Source organism: Chenopodium album, chromosome 7, assembly GCF_948465745.1.
Source record: "Chenopodium album chromosome 7, dcCheAlbu1.1, whole genome shotgun sequence".
Lineage (NCBI taxonomy): Eukaryota > Viridiplantae > Streptophyta > Magnoliopsida > Caryophyllales > Amaranthaceae > Chenopodium > Chenopodium album.
In genome coordinates this window covers 60787552-60805958 of record NC_137840.1, presented here as the reverse complement: position 1 = coordinate 60805958, position 18407 = coordinate 60787552, and the positions used below count along the sequence as shown (strand labels likewise).

Below are 18407 nucleotides of genomic sequence, written 5' to 3'. Positions count from 1 at the left end.
AATTTCAGATAATTTTGGACCAAATAGACATTATACAATAGATAAAAGAGTTTTAAAAAACTGCAGGGTTGTATTTAAAAATTTTTAGGCCTTACTTCTATGGAATTTTTTTTGCAAAGAAGGGAACTATCCTACTTACAAAAGCAGTAGACAATAGAGTTGAGTACAGTAAAAATTTTTTAGTCTTTTGAACTAGATATCACTGCCTTATTACTTGAAAATTGAGAGGGATAAACTTTCAAAGGATAAATCTTTGTGGGATTTATTTTGGTGTCTTTTGTAGGGAATTTGGTTGAAAAGAAATGCTGGACACTTCGGGAGAAGATCAATGAAAACCTTTGTCCTGCAAGACCTGCCTTAACAATTGCTATGGATGCTGGCCTTAGTAAGTCTATTCTTGAGACTGATAACATTTAACATTTTACTTATTTAAAGCATGTAAAACAGGAAGTTATTATCGGTGATTTTGTTATGCTTACTAGTCTTAACAATCATATCTCTTTCTCTCATGTAAGTAGATGTGGTAATGTTGCTGCTCATAAACTTGCCCAAGCTAGTGGAGATGAGAGTATGGGTTGAGGAGGCTCCACGTTGTGCAATGGCTGCTGTGATGCTTGATTTTGCTAGCATCCCTTAATAAATTTTTCTACTGTAACTTTCAAAGTTCATCCTTCTTTTTTTTTAACACTTATTCAATGGTTTAGGGATCTCTAGGCCCCAAGAACTTTTAGAGCAAGTAAATTGATATTGTAATAGTCAATAGCAATTAAGATAAGTGCTTGAGTCATTTATTGATGATGATTTGGATTGGCGCAATGTACTTTTGATGACACCAGAGTTGTTGATGAAGTTTCTCTCTATCCTTCTTTTAGTGAGCATACTAGCTATTTTTTTTAATGTGTGATTGTGTTGCAATGGTTATAATAGCAATGGAAATTGAAGTGTTTAATATCAAGGCTATTAGCTCAAATGGTAGAGCAATGTACTATAAGTGTACATGTTGTGGGTTCAAGCCCCACACTACTAAAATTCGGTCAAATTGCGACCGTTTTTCTACGACCGTCATGAAAACGGTCGCAAAATATGATTTTTCGACAGTCTTGAACGCAGTTGCAAAATTACGACCGCTTTTTAAAACATTCGCAGATTTGCGACCGTTTTTGCCCTTATAAACGGTCGCAAGGTAATTTGAACATTTTTAAAATAATTCAAAATTCGAAAAAACTTTTGCGACGGTAAAAACGGTCGTAAATCGCAAAATTTGCGACCGTTTAAGGCGGTCGCAAAAGTAGTTTATTTTTATTTTTATTTTTTTTTTTTAAAAAAAAAAAAAAAAAGATCCTGTATAAAACTCACCCAATCCAACCCCTAACCCTAATTCATTCACGCCCTCAGCCGTTTTCTCTTTCTTCTCTCTCCTCTCTTCTTCTTCCTTTTGTCTTTCCTCCATTTTTACCACTGTCTGAAGCTCTTTCCTCCGTCACCATCTTCGCCGCCTCTCCTCCTTCCTTTGTTCTCTTTTACTTCATCATTATTTCTTTGTTCTTGTTCGAAAATCACACGAGAAGAATCGGAATTTCGGTCACCACAACGATCTCCACCGTCACAAGCTTATGGTTAAACAAGTTAATGGTTTTTAAGGTCAAATTTGACAAAAAAAAAGTCTAGATCTAGACTTTTCATGGTCGAATTTGGCTTTATTAAACCAGAATCAAGGTGAAATTCGAAGTCAATTCTAGTTTTGAGGTAAATTTTCTTATTTATACTTTTTGTTTTATTTTCCTTCGAATTTGGGGGTTTTTTTTTTCGAATCAGGTTTTTTTTTGTTCGAAATATCTACGTTTGAAGTATTTTTTGTTTGATTTCTGTTTATTTTGGGTTTGATTTTTCATTTTGATTTTTTGTTAATTATTGTGGGTTTGATTTTTGTTCATTTTGGGTTTTATTTTCGTTTTTAATTTGAGTTTGATTTTTTGTTAATTTTGATTTTGGGTTTGATTTTTGTTTGTTTTTCGTGGGTAATTTGTGTGGATCTATATTCTGGGGTTATATTTTGTTTATTTTTGTGGGTTCTTTTGTTAATTTTGATTGTATTTGGTTTCATTTTTGTGGGTTGAATTTTCTAGTTTATGGGTTAAGGTTGGCGGTGGGCAGGCAAGGGCGGAGGTGGTTTAACGTGGGCGGAGGTTAGAATGGGGTGGTGGTTCATGGTGTGAATGTATGCAGGCTGAGTCTCGGTGGGTACAGCCGTACAGGTGGTGTATGGTGCAGCTGGGTTTCGTTTATTTCTGTTTTTTTTTATTATTTTTTAAAAATTTAGCGACTGCCTATATCCGTCGTAAATTGACATATTTATGACCGCTGTTGTACCGGTCGCAATTAATTATATTTGCGACCGTTTTATAACCTGTCGTTGAAAATAGTGAAAACGGTCGCAAAATAATTGCGACCGACAACTAGTCGTAATTTTGTTTTTTTGCGACCATGGGAATAACGACCACCGCTTTATGACCGTTGACGGTCGCAATTAAATTTTGCGACCGTTTTTCTAGCTTTAGCGACCGTTTGCGGCGGTCGCAAAATGCTTTATTTTTAGTAGTGCCACATAACCTATACATAACACTTTCGTATTGGTGTATTCCTATTGTTGGTGTAACTGTGTAACCATGGTCATTTTTATATAACTTACTTAGGATCATTGAATTAATTAAGTTCTTTTAATTAGGGTTACTTTTGCCTTGGTTATGGTCACTTTCACTCATTATTACTTTTGTCCATGGTTAGGGGTACTTTTTCACTTGAGCAAGGTCACTTTTGACTCGATTAGGGTCACGTTTATCCTTGGTGAGAGTCACTTTACTTTTGTCTCGGTTATGGTTATTTTTGCACTGGTTATGGTTACTTTTAGTCTTGCTTAGAGTCACTTTTGCTCTTGGTTTGGGTCACATTTGCCCTCAATTAAGGTCACTTTTTGCCTTGCTCAATGTCACTTTTGTCCCAGTTAGGGTAATTTTTGCACTCGCTTAGGGTCAATTTTATTCTTACTTAGGGTCAATTTCATTCTTGCTTAGGGTCACTTTTGTCTCGAATTAGGGTCACTTTTGCCCTTGGTTAGGGTCTCTTTTGCCCTCAATTAAGGTCACTTTTTGCCTTGCTCAAGGTACTTTTGTCCCAGTTAGGGTCACTTTTGCACTCGCTTAGGGTCACTTTTATTCTTGCTTAGGGTCACTTTTGCCCTCAATTAAGGTCACTTTTTGCCTTGCTCAAGGTAATTTTGTCCCAGTTAGGGTCACTTTTGCACTCGCTTAGGGTCACTTTTGTCTCGAATTAGGGTTACTTTTGCCCTTGGTTAAGGTTACTTTTGCCCACAATTAAGGTCACTTTTTGCCTTGCTCAAGGTCACTTTTGTCCCAATTAGGGTCACTTTTGCACTTTGTTAGGGCCACTTTTTCTCTCGCTCAGGGTCACTTTTGTCCCACTTAGGGTCACTTCTGCCCTAAGTTAGACTCACTTTTATCCCCAATTTGTGTCACTTTTGTCCTCAATTAGGATCACTTTTGTCAATTAGGATCACTTTTGCCCTTAGTTAGGTCACTTTTGTCTCTAGTAAGGATCACTATTTCTTAAGTTAATACTATGGTACAACAAATAGCCTACGTAGGACTCGAACCTACATCCTCTATGCGTAGAAGCATAGAGTGCTCGACCAATTGAACTAATAGGCTTGTAAACGACATAATAAAAAATTGTTTTTTGTATATAATGATTTTCTCTTCCAATTAACAAATGGCATATTTACAGAGGGCTATAAATATACTCTTATATTCAATAAAATTGCATAGTACCTTGATAATAAGCATTAGGAAATTTTGTTTTTTACCACCTTACAAAAGCACTAAAATCTGTTTTACCACCTCCAAAAAAAAAAAGTATTACTTTACCACCTTATAAAAAAAAATAAATATAGGTTTTACCACCTCCACCTGACTCCGGTGACGGAAATTTGCTGTGGGTCCCACCATTTATCATTTCCCTCCATATTTAAGACAAAAAATACGATTTCCTTCTCTCTCTTCCTTTTCTCACCTTCCCCTCTGAATTCTCATCAATTCTCACCTCTCTCCATCAATTTCTCATCAATTTTTCTCTGAAATTCAACCTTTCACTCTCTCTCCTCTCATTTTCTGATGTTTCTCAAAAAGTAAACCCTAAGTCGCACAGTTCTTCACTCAGCAAGAGTAGTTGGGACCACAATTTCGAAGCCACTCAGCGAGGTATCTTTCATCTTCAACGCGTAAAGGTCCAAAAGCTTGAGTCTTTGCTGACAAAGAATCTCGAATTCTGACAAAAGCGGTATTTTTTAGCTCCTTACTGTACTTTGTGTGGGTAATTGGGAGTAATTTGGGGTAAAATTTGCTTTTTTTGGGAATATGTGAATTAAACAATTATAAACCCTAATTATGCGAATCTTGACTTAATTAAACTGTGTTATTGTTAATTAATTAGTTGATTAGGGTTATATATATATGTGTAGGGAATAAATTTCAAGCATTAAACCCCTAGCTTGAACCCCACTGTGATCATACACTAAAGTACGGTGGCGTCCAAAAGGGAAGAAGATAGAGCAAAAGAGTCGCCAACAAGTTTTTCAGGAACTTGTAAACCGTTCATAGGATGAAGGTTACACCCCTTAACGATCCAAGAGATCGTCAACTCCATAAGGTCTAGAACCAAATAAGGGTTCGGGGATGATGGTACAAATCCAACCTAAAAGAGATTGAACCTGCCCTAATAATAGGCCTCTACTTTATTCTGCTCGTATTCATGTGCGCTTTTTGACTAACATGCAATCAATAGGATTAACCCTAAACCTGTTTATCTATGTTGGTTGAATATTAATGCACAAACAAATCTATTATTGGCGATCACTTGAATTTATAATCACAATTAACCCTAAACAAGATTATTAATTATCTTATTAAGCGTGATTACAAGTACAAATTCCCTTTAAACATGCATAAAAGGTGATCAAGCAATAAAAATAAATAATGTATCAAGCAACATAATAAATAATCATAATAATAATCATAATAATATCATCATAGATAAAATATTCATCATCAGAATAATAATAACAATAATATTCATAATAATAACAATTATAATCATAATCATGTTCATGTCAATATTAAAGCATAATAATAGCAAGATCCTAGGCATGATACTAACAAGATTAATAACAAACCCTAGCATGTCACTAAGCATTAAAAATCAAATCTTTAACCCTAACATGATACTAACAATCATAAATATTAGGAAGAGAGTAGGAAACATCACAGGAATCATAATAAGCATATTTGATATTATTCCTAAACATGATATTAGGAATATCATAATAACAATATAAACATGATTTCTACATCATAATATCAATAAAAACCATTAAAGTACTTACTTTGACTCCTCGTACGTCTTTCTAATAACAAAATACACACGTTAGTAACTTCAAGGAAAAAAATAATCAAAACAATTAAATTAAATAATCAAAAGAGAGATTTGGGACCAAACCCTCAAAAATTAAACCTTTCACGTCTAGGGCGAAGGCAACTTCGAATATGGCTAGGTGTATCTAAGTCTTGCGAATGCGGTATTTTGTATTTGAGAAAAGGCTAGTTTAGAAAAAGAGAGAGAAAGATGAATGATTAAGAAAATCTTGATGAGAGTTGGTGAATGAAAACGGAGTTTTTAATACGCTATTTATAGAGAAAATCAGCCAAAAAGATAAAATAAACAAAACAGAGTCTGACGCACAAAAAACAGAGTTGGCGCAAACCTTGGCTAACTGGCGTTAGGCACCAACACTGGCGCCATGCGCCAATGGCTAGCGCCAGGCGCCAGGCCTGGTTCTAGGCGCCAAAGCCTGGGGTCAGGCACCAAGCCTGGTTTTAACGCGTTTTCGAAAATCAGAAACGTTTGCCGTACTGGAGGATAAAATCATATAATTTCCTCGAAAATGCTATTTGATTTTAATTAAAACTCTGAAAAGTCAAAAAGTCAATTTATCAATGCTAATTGAATTATGAATGAAAAGAACCTTCTAGAAGAATCTAGAAGACTAAAACCATTCCTAATTGCATTAGGAATGATAAATCATATTAGGCCCTCCTCTAGATCATTGGGCCGCATATAAGGCTCAAACCGGGCCCAGTTCAGTAAATTGGCCATAACTTCCTCAATATTCATCGGAATTGGGCTTATAATATATCGTTGGAAAGTTCTTGTCAAGCCCCATCAAACTACACTACTATTGGACCCATATCATGGACCAACCAAACTATATTGACTGTTTTCTTAAAATAAGTTTTCAAAAACAGAGAGAAAAGAAAAGACATTAAAACTATCCGCAACACTAGACTTTCCACACTTTCACTTCATTCGATTATGATTCGACGCGAAAGGGACTCATCACTGGGTTTGGTTTTGGGGAGACACAAATGGGTGTCTACAATATGTTAATTGTTAATTAAGTGCATAGTGTAGCCTAATTGGTCTTGCATGTTGTAATTTGTGAGTAGTTGTAAATTGGATTGATTAATTGTTCAATTAAATACTGAGATTGTGCATTGTTGTGTTTGTTTTGTTGTTGTTGGACCTGTTACAGCTAGGCTAGATAAAGTGAACCTTAAAATGACATTGGGGGGTGCATTTATACCCTCATTAGTTGGTAAAAATAGAAGGGTGTTAAATTGGGATGGTGGTTGGGTTTATGTGAGGAAAAATGTTACTATTTCTAGCATATATGTACACTACTTGAGGGAGTCAGCTATACAAGGTTTTGTGTATGCTACTGTTAGGGTGCCTAAGGGATTTAGTTGTTGGTATAAACAGAAAGGGAAGTCTTGGGTAACTGGTAAAAGAGAGTTGAATAGTGATGATGAGGTAAAGGGGTTCCTTGAGACAGTGAATAAAGATGGGCAAATAGAGATGTATGTGACTAGCCATGAGCAAATTCAAGCAACTGATAAAACACCATTTAAGCTTATAAATGGTAATGAGTTGACTTCAAAAGAGAGGAGCAGATTTAAAAAGAAGTTGGGTGGGCCTAGAATACTTGAGACAGGCCCAAAGGATACTAGCTTAGAAGTTAGGAGAAGCCCAAGGTTAAAAGGGATTGTGATTCATGACAAAGAGGCTGAGGACAGGGGTGAAAGGGTGCATACAGCTACAGATAGAGTGACAAGAAAAGATAAGGGAAAGGGAAAGTTAGGTGAGGGAGCTTCTGGAAGTTTACTGCAGTTGAAAGGGGTAAGGGAAAGGTTATTAAGGGAGCTGTTGGTGCTAGATCTGGGGGTGAAGAACCTAGGAAGCAAGGTGCAGGCAAGAAGAAGCAAGGTGTAGGGAAGAAGTTGGTGTTTGGAGATGAGTACAGTGATAGGGAGGGAGGAACTGAGTCTTCTGATTCTAAGCACAATGATCTAGGACTGGACTGGGAGGAGGGAGAAGAGGATATTTATGATGATGAAGATGATGAAGAATGGTTGAGGCAAAACCTAGATCTGATTAGAACTGAGGTGCAGGGCAGCTTGAAAGGTGTAGGTGAAGATCCATAGGAGCCTAAGGATCCTAGGGTTGACATTGACAAACATTTGAAATCACTTGAATTGAGGGTTGAAGAAGAAGCTGATGATGATTCTGAGGAACTTAGGAGCTTAGATGGTGAGTCTGATGATGACAATGGTGGTTGTACTTGGTTTAATGCTGAAACAGATTTCTCCAAGCCTATCCAATTTGAAGTGGGTTTAAAGTTTAGCAATGTTCAAGTGGTGAGAAAAGCTTTGAGGCAACATGAAATTGAGAATAGGTATGAGTACTACCTATTGCATAATGACAGCAAAAGGATAACAGCTTACTGTAGAAGAAGGTGTAGCTGTCAGTACAACAAGAAAAGTTGTAGGTTGGTTCAGTGTACTTGTGTGAAAGGGAGGAAGTGTAGATTTAAGTTCTATGCTTCTAGGTTAGTGAAATCAGATGCTTGGCAGATTAAGTCTTTAGTGTTGAAGCATATGTGTGTTAGGACAAAGATGAACAAGAAGTTGACAGCTGAATTTCTGGCAGACAGGTACTTAGAGGAGTTTAGGAGTAACCCAGGGTGGAAGATAAGACAGATTCAAGAGAGGGCATTGAATGATTTGGGGATAAAGGTTGGGTATTACAAGGCCTGGTTGGCAAGGAGCAGGGCCAAATTGGTAATTTATGGGAGTGCAGTTGAGCAATATGCTAGGGTATGGGACTATGGGAAAGCTTTCCTAAAGTACAACCCAGGCAGCAGTTGCAATGTGGTTGTGGATACAATGGATCAGATACAGAGGCCAATCTTCATGAGAATGTACATTTTCCTTGCTCAACTGAGTTTTGGGTTTGTCTCTGGTTGCAGACCCATCATTGGGGTGGATGGTTGCCACCTTAAAAGAGCATATCCTGGGCAAATATTGGTGGCTGCAGGTAAAGATGGAAATAACAACATATTTCCAATAGCCTGGGCAACATGTGAAATTAAGAATAAGGAGACCTGGGTGTGGTTTCTTCAAAGTCTGATGGAGTCACTAGGCTGCTTTGATAAAGGACATGGCTTAATTGACTTTCATGTCTGATAGGCAGAAAGTAAGTATCTTCTTTCTGGTTTTTGCTTTTTTTTTTTTTTCATTTATATGGTTTAACTTTTGTGTCTTTTGTAATATGCTAGGGTTTGATTGAAGCATTTGCTGAAGTTGTCCCAAAGGCAGAGCTGAGGTTCTGTGTGAGACACATTTGGGCAAATTTCAAATTGCAATTTCATGGGGCCACTTTCAAGGAGCTTTTTTGGGCAGCAGCTAGGGCAAGCACAGTGGTATATGCCTTCACTTTAATTTCATGTGTTTGTATGTGTGTGTTTTTACCGTTTATAATTTGTCGTATAGTCTAGGATATTTGTGTTTGCATATGTGTGTTTGTGTGTGTGTGTACAATTTGGAGTATTGAATTTGGCATTGCTGTATATCATAACTTTGGCATTGCTGTACAATTTGGAGTATTGAATCTATGCTGTGTGTCTTTGTGTGTGTGTGTCAGTTTGAATTTGAGGTGGCTATGGAGTCAATTCACTTCCTGAATGATGAAGCTTATGAGTACCTTGCAAACATCCCCCCCACCACTAGTCTAGGCATGCTTTCTCAACTACATGCAAGTCTAACATGTTGTTAAACAACATGTGTGAGACATTTAATGCCGTGATTAGGGAAGCTAGGGATAAGCCCATTCTTACCCAAATGGAATGGTTAAGAAGGTACATGATGAAGAGAAGTAATGATAAGTGGGAGGCTGCCTCTAACTGGGAGGGTTTATTAACACCATATGTGAACAAGCTGTTTGATAGCATTGAGAAGTATGCTAGGGCATGTACTGGGGTGGCTTCTAGGGGAGAGACCTTTGAGGTTCAGTACAAAGATGACCAGTATGTTGTTGACTTGTCAAATAGGACATGCACTTGCTATAGGTGGGAGTTGACAGGGATACCCTGTACCCATGCTTATGCTTGCATTTTGGACAAGAGGGAGGACCCAGAGTTGTATGTGCATGTTCACTATTATAGGGTCACTTACCTAGATGCATATGAGCCTCCCATAGCTGCAATGCCTGGTTCAAAGCATTGTGAAAGGGTCCAGCTTAGAGATCCTTTGTCACCTGTGATAAAGGTTCAGCCAGGCAGACCAAAAGCAAAAAAAAGGAAGCTTGAACAAGGTGAAGGGTCTTCTGCTGCTACTTCTCAGGGGAAAAAACAAAAGATCAAAAAGCAATGTAGCAACTGTGGTGGGTTTGGACATTATGCCAAAACCTGTAAGCAAGGTCCTGCACCAGAGAAACCACAAGAGGCTGCACCAAATCCCAAAGGGGAAGGCCACAGCTGCAGACAGCTTGGATGAAAGAGCAAAGGAAGAAAAGTGAGGCTAAAGCTGCAAAACAGGTATATACATGCAATTTTGCATTCATTGTATGTGTTTTAGGTTGAGTAACAATCAGCAATTGATGACTTCTGTTCTTTTTGACATGCAAGCTGCATTGACAATGCCAAAACCACAGACTACTACTGGAGCAGCATCATCCCAGCCTCAGCAACTGCCCCAGCATCATCAGCACCCTATCAATCTCTGATTCAACCCACCACCAGAGGCAGAAAAAAGAGCTCAAGTCAACCCCAATCATATGAGTCTTCATCTCAGCCAGCCCAAGCAACAGAAGCAAGGCCCAAGCTGCAAGTTACCAGGAGCAGGACAAAGAATTTGAACAGCTTGTAATAGTTTAGAGAATTTGTACTTCATGAACAGCTTAGTTTTTTAAGTAATTTCATGTGTGTAGTTGGACAACTTAGTTTTTTAAGGTGAACTTATGTAGTGCTCTTTTGCTGCAAAACTTTCTCAACATTTTGTATGCATATGTGAATATGCCTTTTGCTACTAAAATGAATGGGAATGACTAAATTAAGCACTACAAGTTAGAGCAACCTTTTCAATACATTTCATTTCATTTGATTAAGAAAATATTCAAATACATAACATGAAATGGCAGCCCTAAAAAAAGCCATAAAACCTTGCTTAAATTTCCAAATGTTCACACTAATCCTAAGATCTAGCAAAATACAAGGCCATAACCAAACCTAGGAAACAAAACACAACAACACCCATAAACATAGCCAAATTCTTTGATGATCCTTCATTTCCATGAGTCTCCATGCTCATCTTCTTCCTGTCAGAATTTAGTGCCTTACACTTGATCTTCAAGGAATCAATCTCATTCAACAAGCATCTCCTCTGCCCACTAACATCATCTACTTCCCTCTTCAAGTCACTAATCTCACCCTTCATCAATTTCTTGTCAAGTATTAAGTTGTTAATCACCTCTGTTTGCCATGGTGTTCCATCTGGCTGATCCACCCACTCAAAGCCTTTACAACCCTTTGTCTCTGTCACAGGGTCATAGAACTTGCAGGACCTGTACTTGCGTCCCGGATTCTCCCTAGTCCAGGAAGTAAGCCTTGCCATGGGTAATCCGCATTGACATTTTTTTCTTTTGATGGTGAATAACTTATGGAAGACATTTCCTGCAACAGTTGGCAAGCACCATCATCAACATTACTCCCAATTGAACAAAATTACCATTGCCATACCCTAATTACAATAATCAATTCAAATTTAAAAAACCCCAATTCAATTGAAACTAACATGAACCCTAATGTTAAAAATACGAAATTGGGGCTCAATTCTTAAGTCATATCCACAATTAAAATCAAACATCACATTTGCGACATAATTCAGACAACAATTGCAAAAATTTGCTACGAATTCATCTTATTCGAGATTTAATTGAACAACGTACCTACTTCCCATTTCTATCTCAGTGAACTTTGTTAAATGAGCACAAATATGGAACAAATCGATGCTGGGAATGCTAGGGCACAGTGAAATTGAGCTTTTTGGAAGCAAATCGAAAAAAAAAACCCCAAAATCAGTGGATTTTTTTCAAGAAATTGGTAATAAGGGTTATTTATATCGAAAAATCGAGGAAGAAAGGGCCAAATTTAAAAAAGTAGCCGTTAGAATGGGACCTACAAAAAATTTCCGTCACCGGAGTCCGGTGGAGGTGGTAAAACCTATATTTTTTTTAAGGTGGTAAAGTAATACTTTTTTTTTTTTTTTTTTTTTTGGGAGGTGGTAAAACAGATTTTAGTGCTTTTGTAAGGTGGTAAAAAACAAAATTTCGTAAGCATTAAGCACCAGCAACAATTTTACAAAAAGCTATGAATATACTCAGTATCAATAAAATTGCATAGTACCTTGATAATATTAGCGAGAATTGCGATAAATGAAAACAAATATAATAACAACAGGACACTAGCTACCATAAGATAATAATAATTTCTGTTAAGCAAATAATATAATTTAAGTTCAGGTGAATTAATAAGTCCCTCGCCTAGGGTTCTGTCGTCCTTGGTCTAGGGTTCTGGGTTTTTCTCGTGTTTTTATCTTTGTAATCGTGTTTTTCCTAAGCTTTCTGGAGTGTTGATTTCGGTGGCACTGATGGCTGATGATTTAATCAAAGATTGGGAGAAATTCCAATTGACTGATGCTGAGAACTCGGTAGTGGGGGATTCGCTAATCGAGGAGACTGATGACGAGTCGACTGCACATATGCAATTGGCAGTTGTGGGCAAACTTCTTACTGTGAAAACTTACAATACGGAAGCTATGAAGAAAACCCTTACTGGAGTATGGAAATTGGAGAATAATATTGTAATCCGAACAATTGATACCAATTTGTTTATTTTCCAATTCATGAATAAGGAAGATAAGCAAAGGGTGACTGAAGGTATGCCATGGTACTTTGATAATAAACTGTTATTGCTGAAAGAATTAAAGGGGGAGGAACAACCTTCGGAGGTGGTGTTTGATTGCACGCCGACGTGGGTTCGCCTCTTTGATGTTCCGTTCAATAAGAGAAATGCACGTATGCTACGTGAAATTGGTGATGTGCTGGGGGTTTTATTGGACTGGATGAAACGAATCCTCTCATGTGGGGTGAATTTCTGAGAATTAAGACAATGGTGGATGTTAGCAAGCCGCTGCGCAGAGGGCTATTCATATCTACAGGGGGGACGAAGCCAAAATGGATTGATATTAAGTATGAAAGGTTGGCTGATTTTTTTTTTTATTGTGGTGTGCTTGATCATACTGACAGAGAGTGTGTGAAAAAAGAAGAAGATGATGAGGTGGGTAGGGATGTGGTGTACCAATATGGACCTTGGATGAGAGCTTCACCATTGAAATTGTCAAAATTTGCTGCTGAAACAATAGAGAAGGAGAAGAGAATAATGGATAGAATAAAAGTCGGGAACATGGGAGGCTCTTTGGGTTATAATGATCCCAAGGCAATCAAACTGGGTCCAGTTGGCGTGGCTCGTAAACTTAGCTTCTCCTCACCAGGTGCTTGTGACCATGATGTATCTCCTAGAAGTAGGAAGGTGCAATTGGAAGTGGCTCTAGACGAGCAATCAAAGAAGCTTGTGTATAGGCCACGTGAAATTCAGAGTGTGGAGAGTATTAGTATGGAGAGAGGTGCAGGGGAGGTGGAAAAACATAATATGGAGCAAATTGCTGATGCTCATAATGTGGGGAGGGCAATAGAAGAGGGGGCTAGTATTGAGAGGGGGGAAGTGGTACGAAGGGAAGAGGGAAACAATGTGGTGGGGGCTGCTGGGGATAAAGTGAGCCAATCTACTCCTATTCTGGGTAGTAGTGAGGGTAAAAAAGAAGCAGGGAAGAGTAGTGAGGAGAGGGTGGGGTCAGAGGTGTCTAGTGGGAGGAAAACATGGAAAAGAATTATGAGAATTGATGATGTTCAAATGAGGGAGAGCTCTGATGTGGAGAATAAGGAGAAATATGGGTTAGGTGGAAAGCAGAAAAGGAGTACAGAGGGTGATGGGGGGAGTGTAGATTATGGTGATGGTGAAACTGATGCAAAAAAATTGAAGAGTGTAGTGGAAGCATCTATTGTAGCAACCAAATTTAAAGTAGAGGGTCTTGGGAAAAACCAAGCCCTCGAACGACAATGAAACTCTTAAGTTGGAACGTCTTTGGGCTGGCAACCCATGGACGGTTCGCTCTCTTGGTGACTTATGTTGGAAAGAGAGGCCAAATATTGTCTTTATTATGGAGACAAAGGTGTGTAGTAGTGTTCTAGAAAAAATAAAAAGGAGGTATGGATTTGAACATGGTATTTGCTTAAGTAGTGAGGGTCGATCAGGTGGTATGGGTTTGTGGTGGCGTGACATGGAGGTACAATTGGTGTCTTACTCTAAGAACCATATTGCGGCTAATATTCTAGATGGTGAGGGAAATACTACTTGGAGAGCTTTTGGCATTTATGGGTGGCCGGAAGCGGAGAATAAACATAAAACGTGGGAAATGTTGATTAATTTGCATACATCAGGTACAGCTCCATGCTTGATGTTTGGTGACTTTAACAAAATAATAAGCATGAATGAGAAGGAGGGAGGTGCTATACGAAGGGAGAGCTGTATGGAGGGGTTTAGGGAGTCTATTGACCGGTGTGGGCTGCGAGATTTGGGTTTTACTGGAAATATCTTTACATGGCAGAGGGGTATAACTCCAGAAACTACAGTTCGGGAAAGACTTGACAGATTTCTTGTGGAAGATGGGTGGTGTAATCTGATGCCGAATTTTAAAGTGAGACATCTACCCATCCAAAACTCTGATCATGCACCGATTTTGCTAGAGGCAGGAAACTACTTTGAGAGGGGAAAGAAGGAAAAATTATTTCGTTTTGAGGCAATGTGGTTGTCTAAGGAGGAGTGTGGAGAAGTGGTTGCAAATGCGTGGAAAAGCAAAGTAGATGCTGAACCCCATGTTCGGTTGTTAAGCTACGCAAAAGATCTGACCAAATGGGCGGCTGTGACTTTTGGTTCGCTGAAGAAAAAAATTCGTAAGGTGGAGCAAGCACTTGGGCAGGCTCAAGCTGGCAGAGTTGACACTCAAATGTTGCAAACTTGCACAAAGCTATCTGCAGAGCTCGATGAATTGAGGTGACTTGAAGAGTCTTATTGGTTTGCGAGGTCAAGAGCGAACGATCTAAGAGACGGTGATAAGAATACATCTTAATTCCATCGAAATGCAAGCCAACGTAAACAGAAGAATTATATAACTGGCATTTTTTATAAGCATGATGAGTGGCACGAAGAACATCAGAAGATACAAACTGTAGTGTCGGAGTACTTTGCTGAGCCCTTTGAGACAGACCACCCCTCGAACTTTAGTGATGCTCTCGCAGGCTTGAGTACCTTGGTGTCTGCCGAGGTAAATGCCAGACTTGAAGAAAAACCGAGTGGTGAGAAAATAAAATTGGCGCTATTTCAAATGCACCCAAACAAATCTCCCGGCCCTGATGGTATGCATGCTTTATTTTTTTAGAAATTCTGGCATATTGTAGGGCCCGATATCATTGCTTTTGTGAAAAAATGGTGGAATGGTGGTGTGGACTTATCAGAGATTAATAGAATCTGCATTGTTTTGATTCCGAAATGTAATGAGCCTGTTAGGATGAAAGATTTTAGACCGATAAGTTGCTGTAATGTGCTATATAAGATAATTTCGAAGACTTTAGCAAACAAGCTAAAGCCTTTGTTGAATGATATTGTGTCGGTTAATCAAAGTGCTTTTGTCCCGGGGCGCTTGATAACAGATAATGCTTTGGTTGCTTTTGAGATTTTCCATGCCATGAAAAAGAAGGGGGAGGGAAGAGATGGGTCCATTGCTCTTAAAATTGATATGATGAAAGCGTATGACAGGGTAGAGTGGGTGTTTTTGGAGAAAGTCATGACAAAACTCGGTTTTTCTATTAGGTGGATTAATAAAATCATGGAGTGCCTAGAAAGTGTCTCTTTCTCTTTCAAGGTGAATGGGGTGATCTCGGGTGATGTTCATCCTTCCAGAGGCCTCCAGCAGGGGGATCCTATTTCACCATATTTGTTTTTACTGTGTGCGGATGCTTTCTCTGCGCTTTTGACTCGTGCTGCAAAGGAAAATAAAATCAAAGGGGCTCGTATCTGTGTTGGGGCACCTAGAGTCTCACATCTATTTTTTGCAGATGATAGTTTATTATTTGCAAAAGCTACTCTGCAGGAATGCTCTGTGGTCGATGATATCATCAGTACTTATGAAAGAGCGTCTGGTCAAAAAGTCAATCTAGATAAGACAGAGGTAACTTTTAGCAAATGTGTGCCACTAGATCGAAGAATGGAGATTGTTGAGACTTTGGGGGTTAGGGAGGTAGACTGACATGAGAAATATTTAGGGCTTCCGACTGTTATTGGAAAATCGAAGAAAGCTGTATTTTTGCGCCTGAAGGAGCGTGTTTGGAAAAAATTAAATGGGTGGAAGGAGAAACTGTTATCGAGACCGGGGAAGGAAGTACTCATCAAAGTTGTGGCTCAAGCGATACCGACATATATGATGAGCATTTTCAAGATTCCAGATGGATTTCTAGATGAAATTCATACTCTCCTGTGTAGGTTTTGGTGGGGTTCGAGAGAGGATGTTAGGAAGTTGCATTGGCAGAGTTGGGAAAAATTATGTCTTCCAAAGGCTATGGGGGGATTGGGGTTCCGTGACTTGAAGAGTTTCAACCAAGCTTTACTAGCAAAACAAGCATGGAGGCTCTTAAAGGGTGGTGATACATTGCTACACCAAACCTTGAAGGCGAGATATTATAAGCGATCTAGTGTCATTGAGGCAAATCGCGGACATAATCCCAGTTACTCATGGAGGAGCATTTGGGGGGCAAAATCAGTGCTACGTGATGGACTTGGTTGGAGGGTTGGTAATGGGCATGACATCAAAGTATGGACTGACCCATGGATTTTTGAGGACCGAAAGGTGGTGTATCCTAATCCAAATGGCCAGTATGACATGGATATGAAAGTCAGTGATTTGATGGTGGAGGGTGGTGGGTCTTGGGATAGGGAGCTAGTTAATGATCTATTCCCTAATGATATAAGTGCTGCAATCTTAGCCACACCTCTGTCTAACAGGACTCCGAAAGATTTGTTGTTCTAGAAACATACAGAAAATGGTGAATTTTCTGTTAAATCATGCTACTGGCTTGCACGAACTGGTGAATTATTGGCAGGTGATATGAATGATGAGGATACCAAGTTATGGAGAGGGATTTGGCATCTTCGAGGACCCCCAAAACTGCAGCATTTCATTTGGAGTGCATGTAAAGGAAATTTAGCAGTGAAAGAGCGGCTTGTTTATAGGCATATTACGGATGTTGAGACTTGTCAGGTTTGTGGTGCTGGCAGCGAGACTATTATCCATGCCCTCTTTCATTGTGATGCTGCTGCAGAGATATGGAGGCATAGCAATCTGGCGAATTTGCTTGTCGGGGCACCTACTGCCTCTTTCAAGGAGAGATGGTGTTGGTTAGCATTTAAGGTGAAGACAAAGGAGCTGAGATCAATGGGTGCTTTAATGTGGGCAGCATGGTTTTGCATAAATAAGGTAATATTCAACAATGAAAGAGTCAATGTAGTCCTTGTTGCTGCTGGATATGCGAAGTTGGTAGAGGATTATGGTGAGTATGTGAAGAAGGTGGGGTGTGTTCCTGCTGTTGGGCGTAGCAATGGGTTAGTTAGCAATGTTGCTGCCTGGTTTTGTCCAACAAGTGGAGTGGTAAAGGTCAATGTGGATGCATATGTGTGTGCTGGTAGTATGGTGGGGCTGGGGCAGTGGTGAGAGATGACAGGGGGAAGCTCTTGGTTGCTGGTGTGAAGCGCATTCCTTTCACAACCCCTGCTATTGCCGAAGGATCTGTTGCTAGATATGGTCTATCAATTGGCAAGAGATTCGGCTTTAACATTGTCCATGTGGAGAGTGATGCTACTAGTGTCATACGTGGTGTCCAAGGCAAGAGAAGAGGTCTGACTCCAACTCACCTTATTTATGAGGATATTAGGCATGATAAAGCTTTTTTTGACGTTTGCGTTTTTTCTCATGTTAGACGAGCTTGTAATACGGTAGCTCACCACATTGCTAGGTGGGATACCGGAACTTGTGATGAACTTGTTTGTACTGGACCGATCCCTCAGAGTACCATTACTTTGGCGGAATTGGATTTAATTTAATAAAAGCTCGTTATACCTTTTCCTCAAAAAAACAACAGGACACTAGCTTACTCTGACATTACCAAATACAAGCTGTAGTTGTTTCCATCATGTAGCTTCAATTATGATTTGATAGTTAAATATTTTAATTTCACGCCATGATTTGAATTGAAGGTTCGGAAATATGACGGTCCCAAAAATCAACTGTAATGGTTAATCAATAAATTTGAAAGCAAGTATTGCAATTTGAGTAATTTAGGGTTCGTAATTTGATCATCGACAGGTTAATCAATTGCAGGCTGAAAATTAAGATTAGTGGAATTGAAATTCTATACAGATACAACTATCTTGTTGTGGTTTGAGGTTGAATTTTGTTGCAATATTCTTTTGTTTGGTTGAAAAAACATGAGAGAAAAATATTGGGGCCTGTGATTGTTGTTGTTGTTTTCATGAATGAGTTGATTGCTTATGGGCCTTGTGGCACGTGTGAGATTTGGATGTACAATAATATTATTGTACATTGGGGCATGCAAAAACTTTTGTAAATAATTTGCTTATTTAAATCTTTCTTGTCCAGCTATTTGTTTTAAGTCGTTATTTAAGGTAACTCTAATGATTTGGATTTAATCATGTGTTTATACTACAATTATTATATAGAGATAAGAAAACCGTAGAAGAAAGCTTTTGTTACATAAAA

The 18407-nt window shown here is 38.8% G+C and overlaps 1 protein-coding gene and 1 pseudogene across 1 annotated transcript; both read left to right on the top strand.

Annotated features, from left to right (window-relative positions):
* The first annotated feature begins 16055 nt into the window (after window positions 1-16055).
* LOC145640405 (putative mitochondrial protein AtMg00310 pseudogene) lies at window positions 16056-16661 on the top strand (annotated as a pseudogene).
* A 78-nt stretch (window positions 16662-16739) lies between these two features.
* Window positions 16740-17731, top strand: LOC145640403 (uncharacterized). The gene is made up of 2 exons (XM_081691688.1): window positions 16740-17198; window positions 17318-17731. The coding sequence occupies exons 1-2, from the start codon at window positions 16740-16742 to the stop codon at window positions 17729-17731; spliced, it is 873 nt and encodes a 290-aa protein (XP_081547814.1).
* The last annotated feature ends 676 nt before the right edge of the window (window positions 17732-18407 follow it).

Excerpts from the sequence above, each read along its gene's own strand:
- LOC145640403 (XM_081691688.1), top strand. The coding sequence starts at position 16,740 with ATGAATGATGAGGATACCAAGTTATGGAGAGGGATTTGGCATCTTCGA. Across the intron at positions 17,199-17,317 it reads ATGGTGAGTATGTGAAGAAG|TATGGTGGGGCTGGGGCAGT; the intron begins GTGGGGTGTGTT and ends GTGTGCTGGTAG.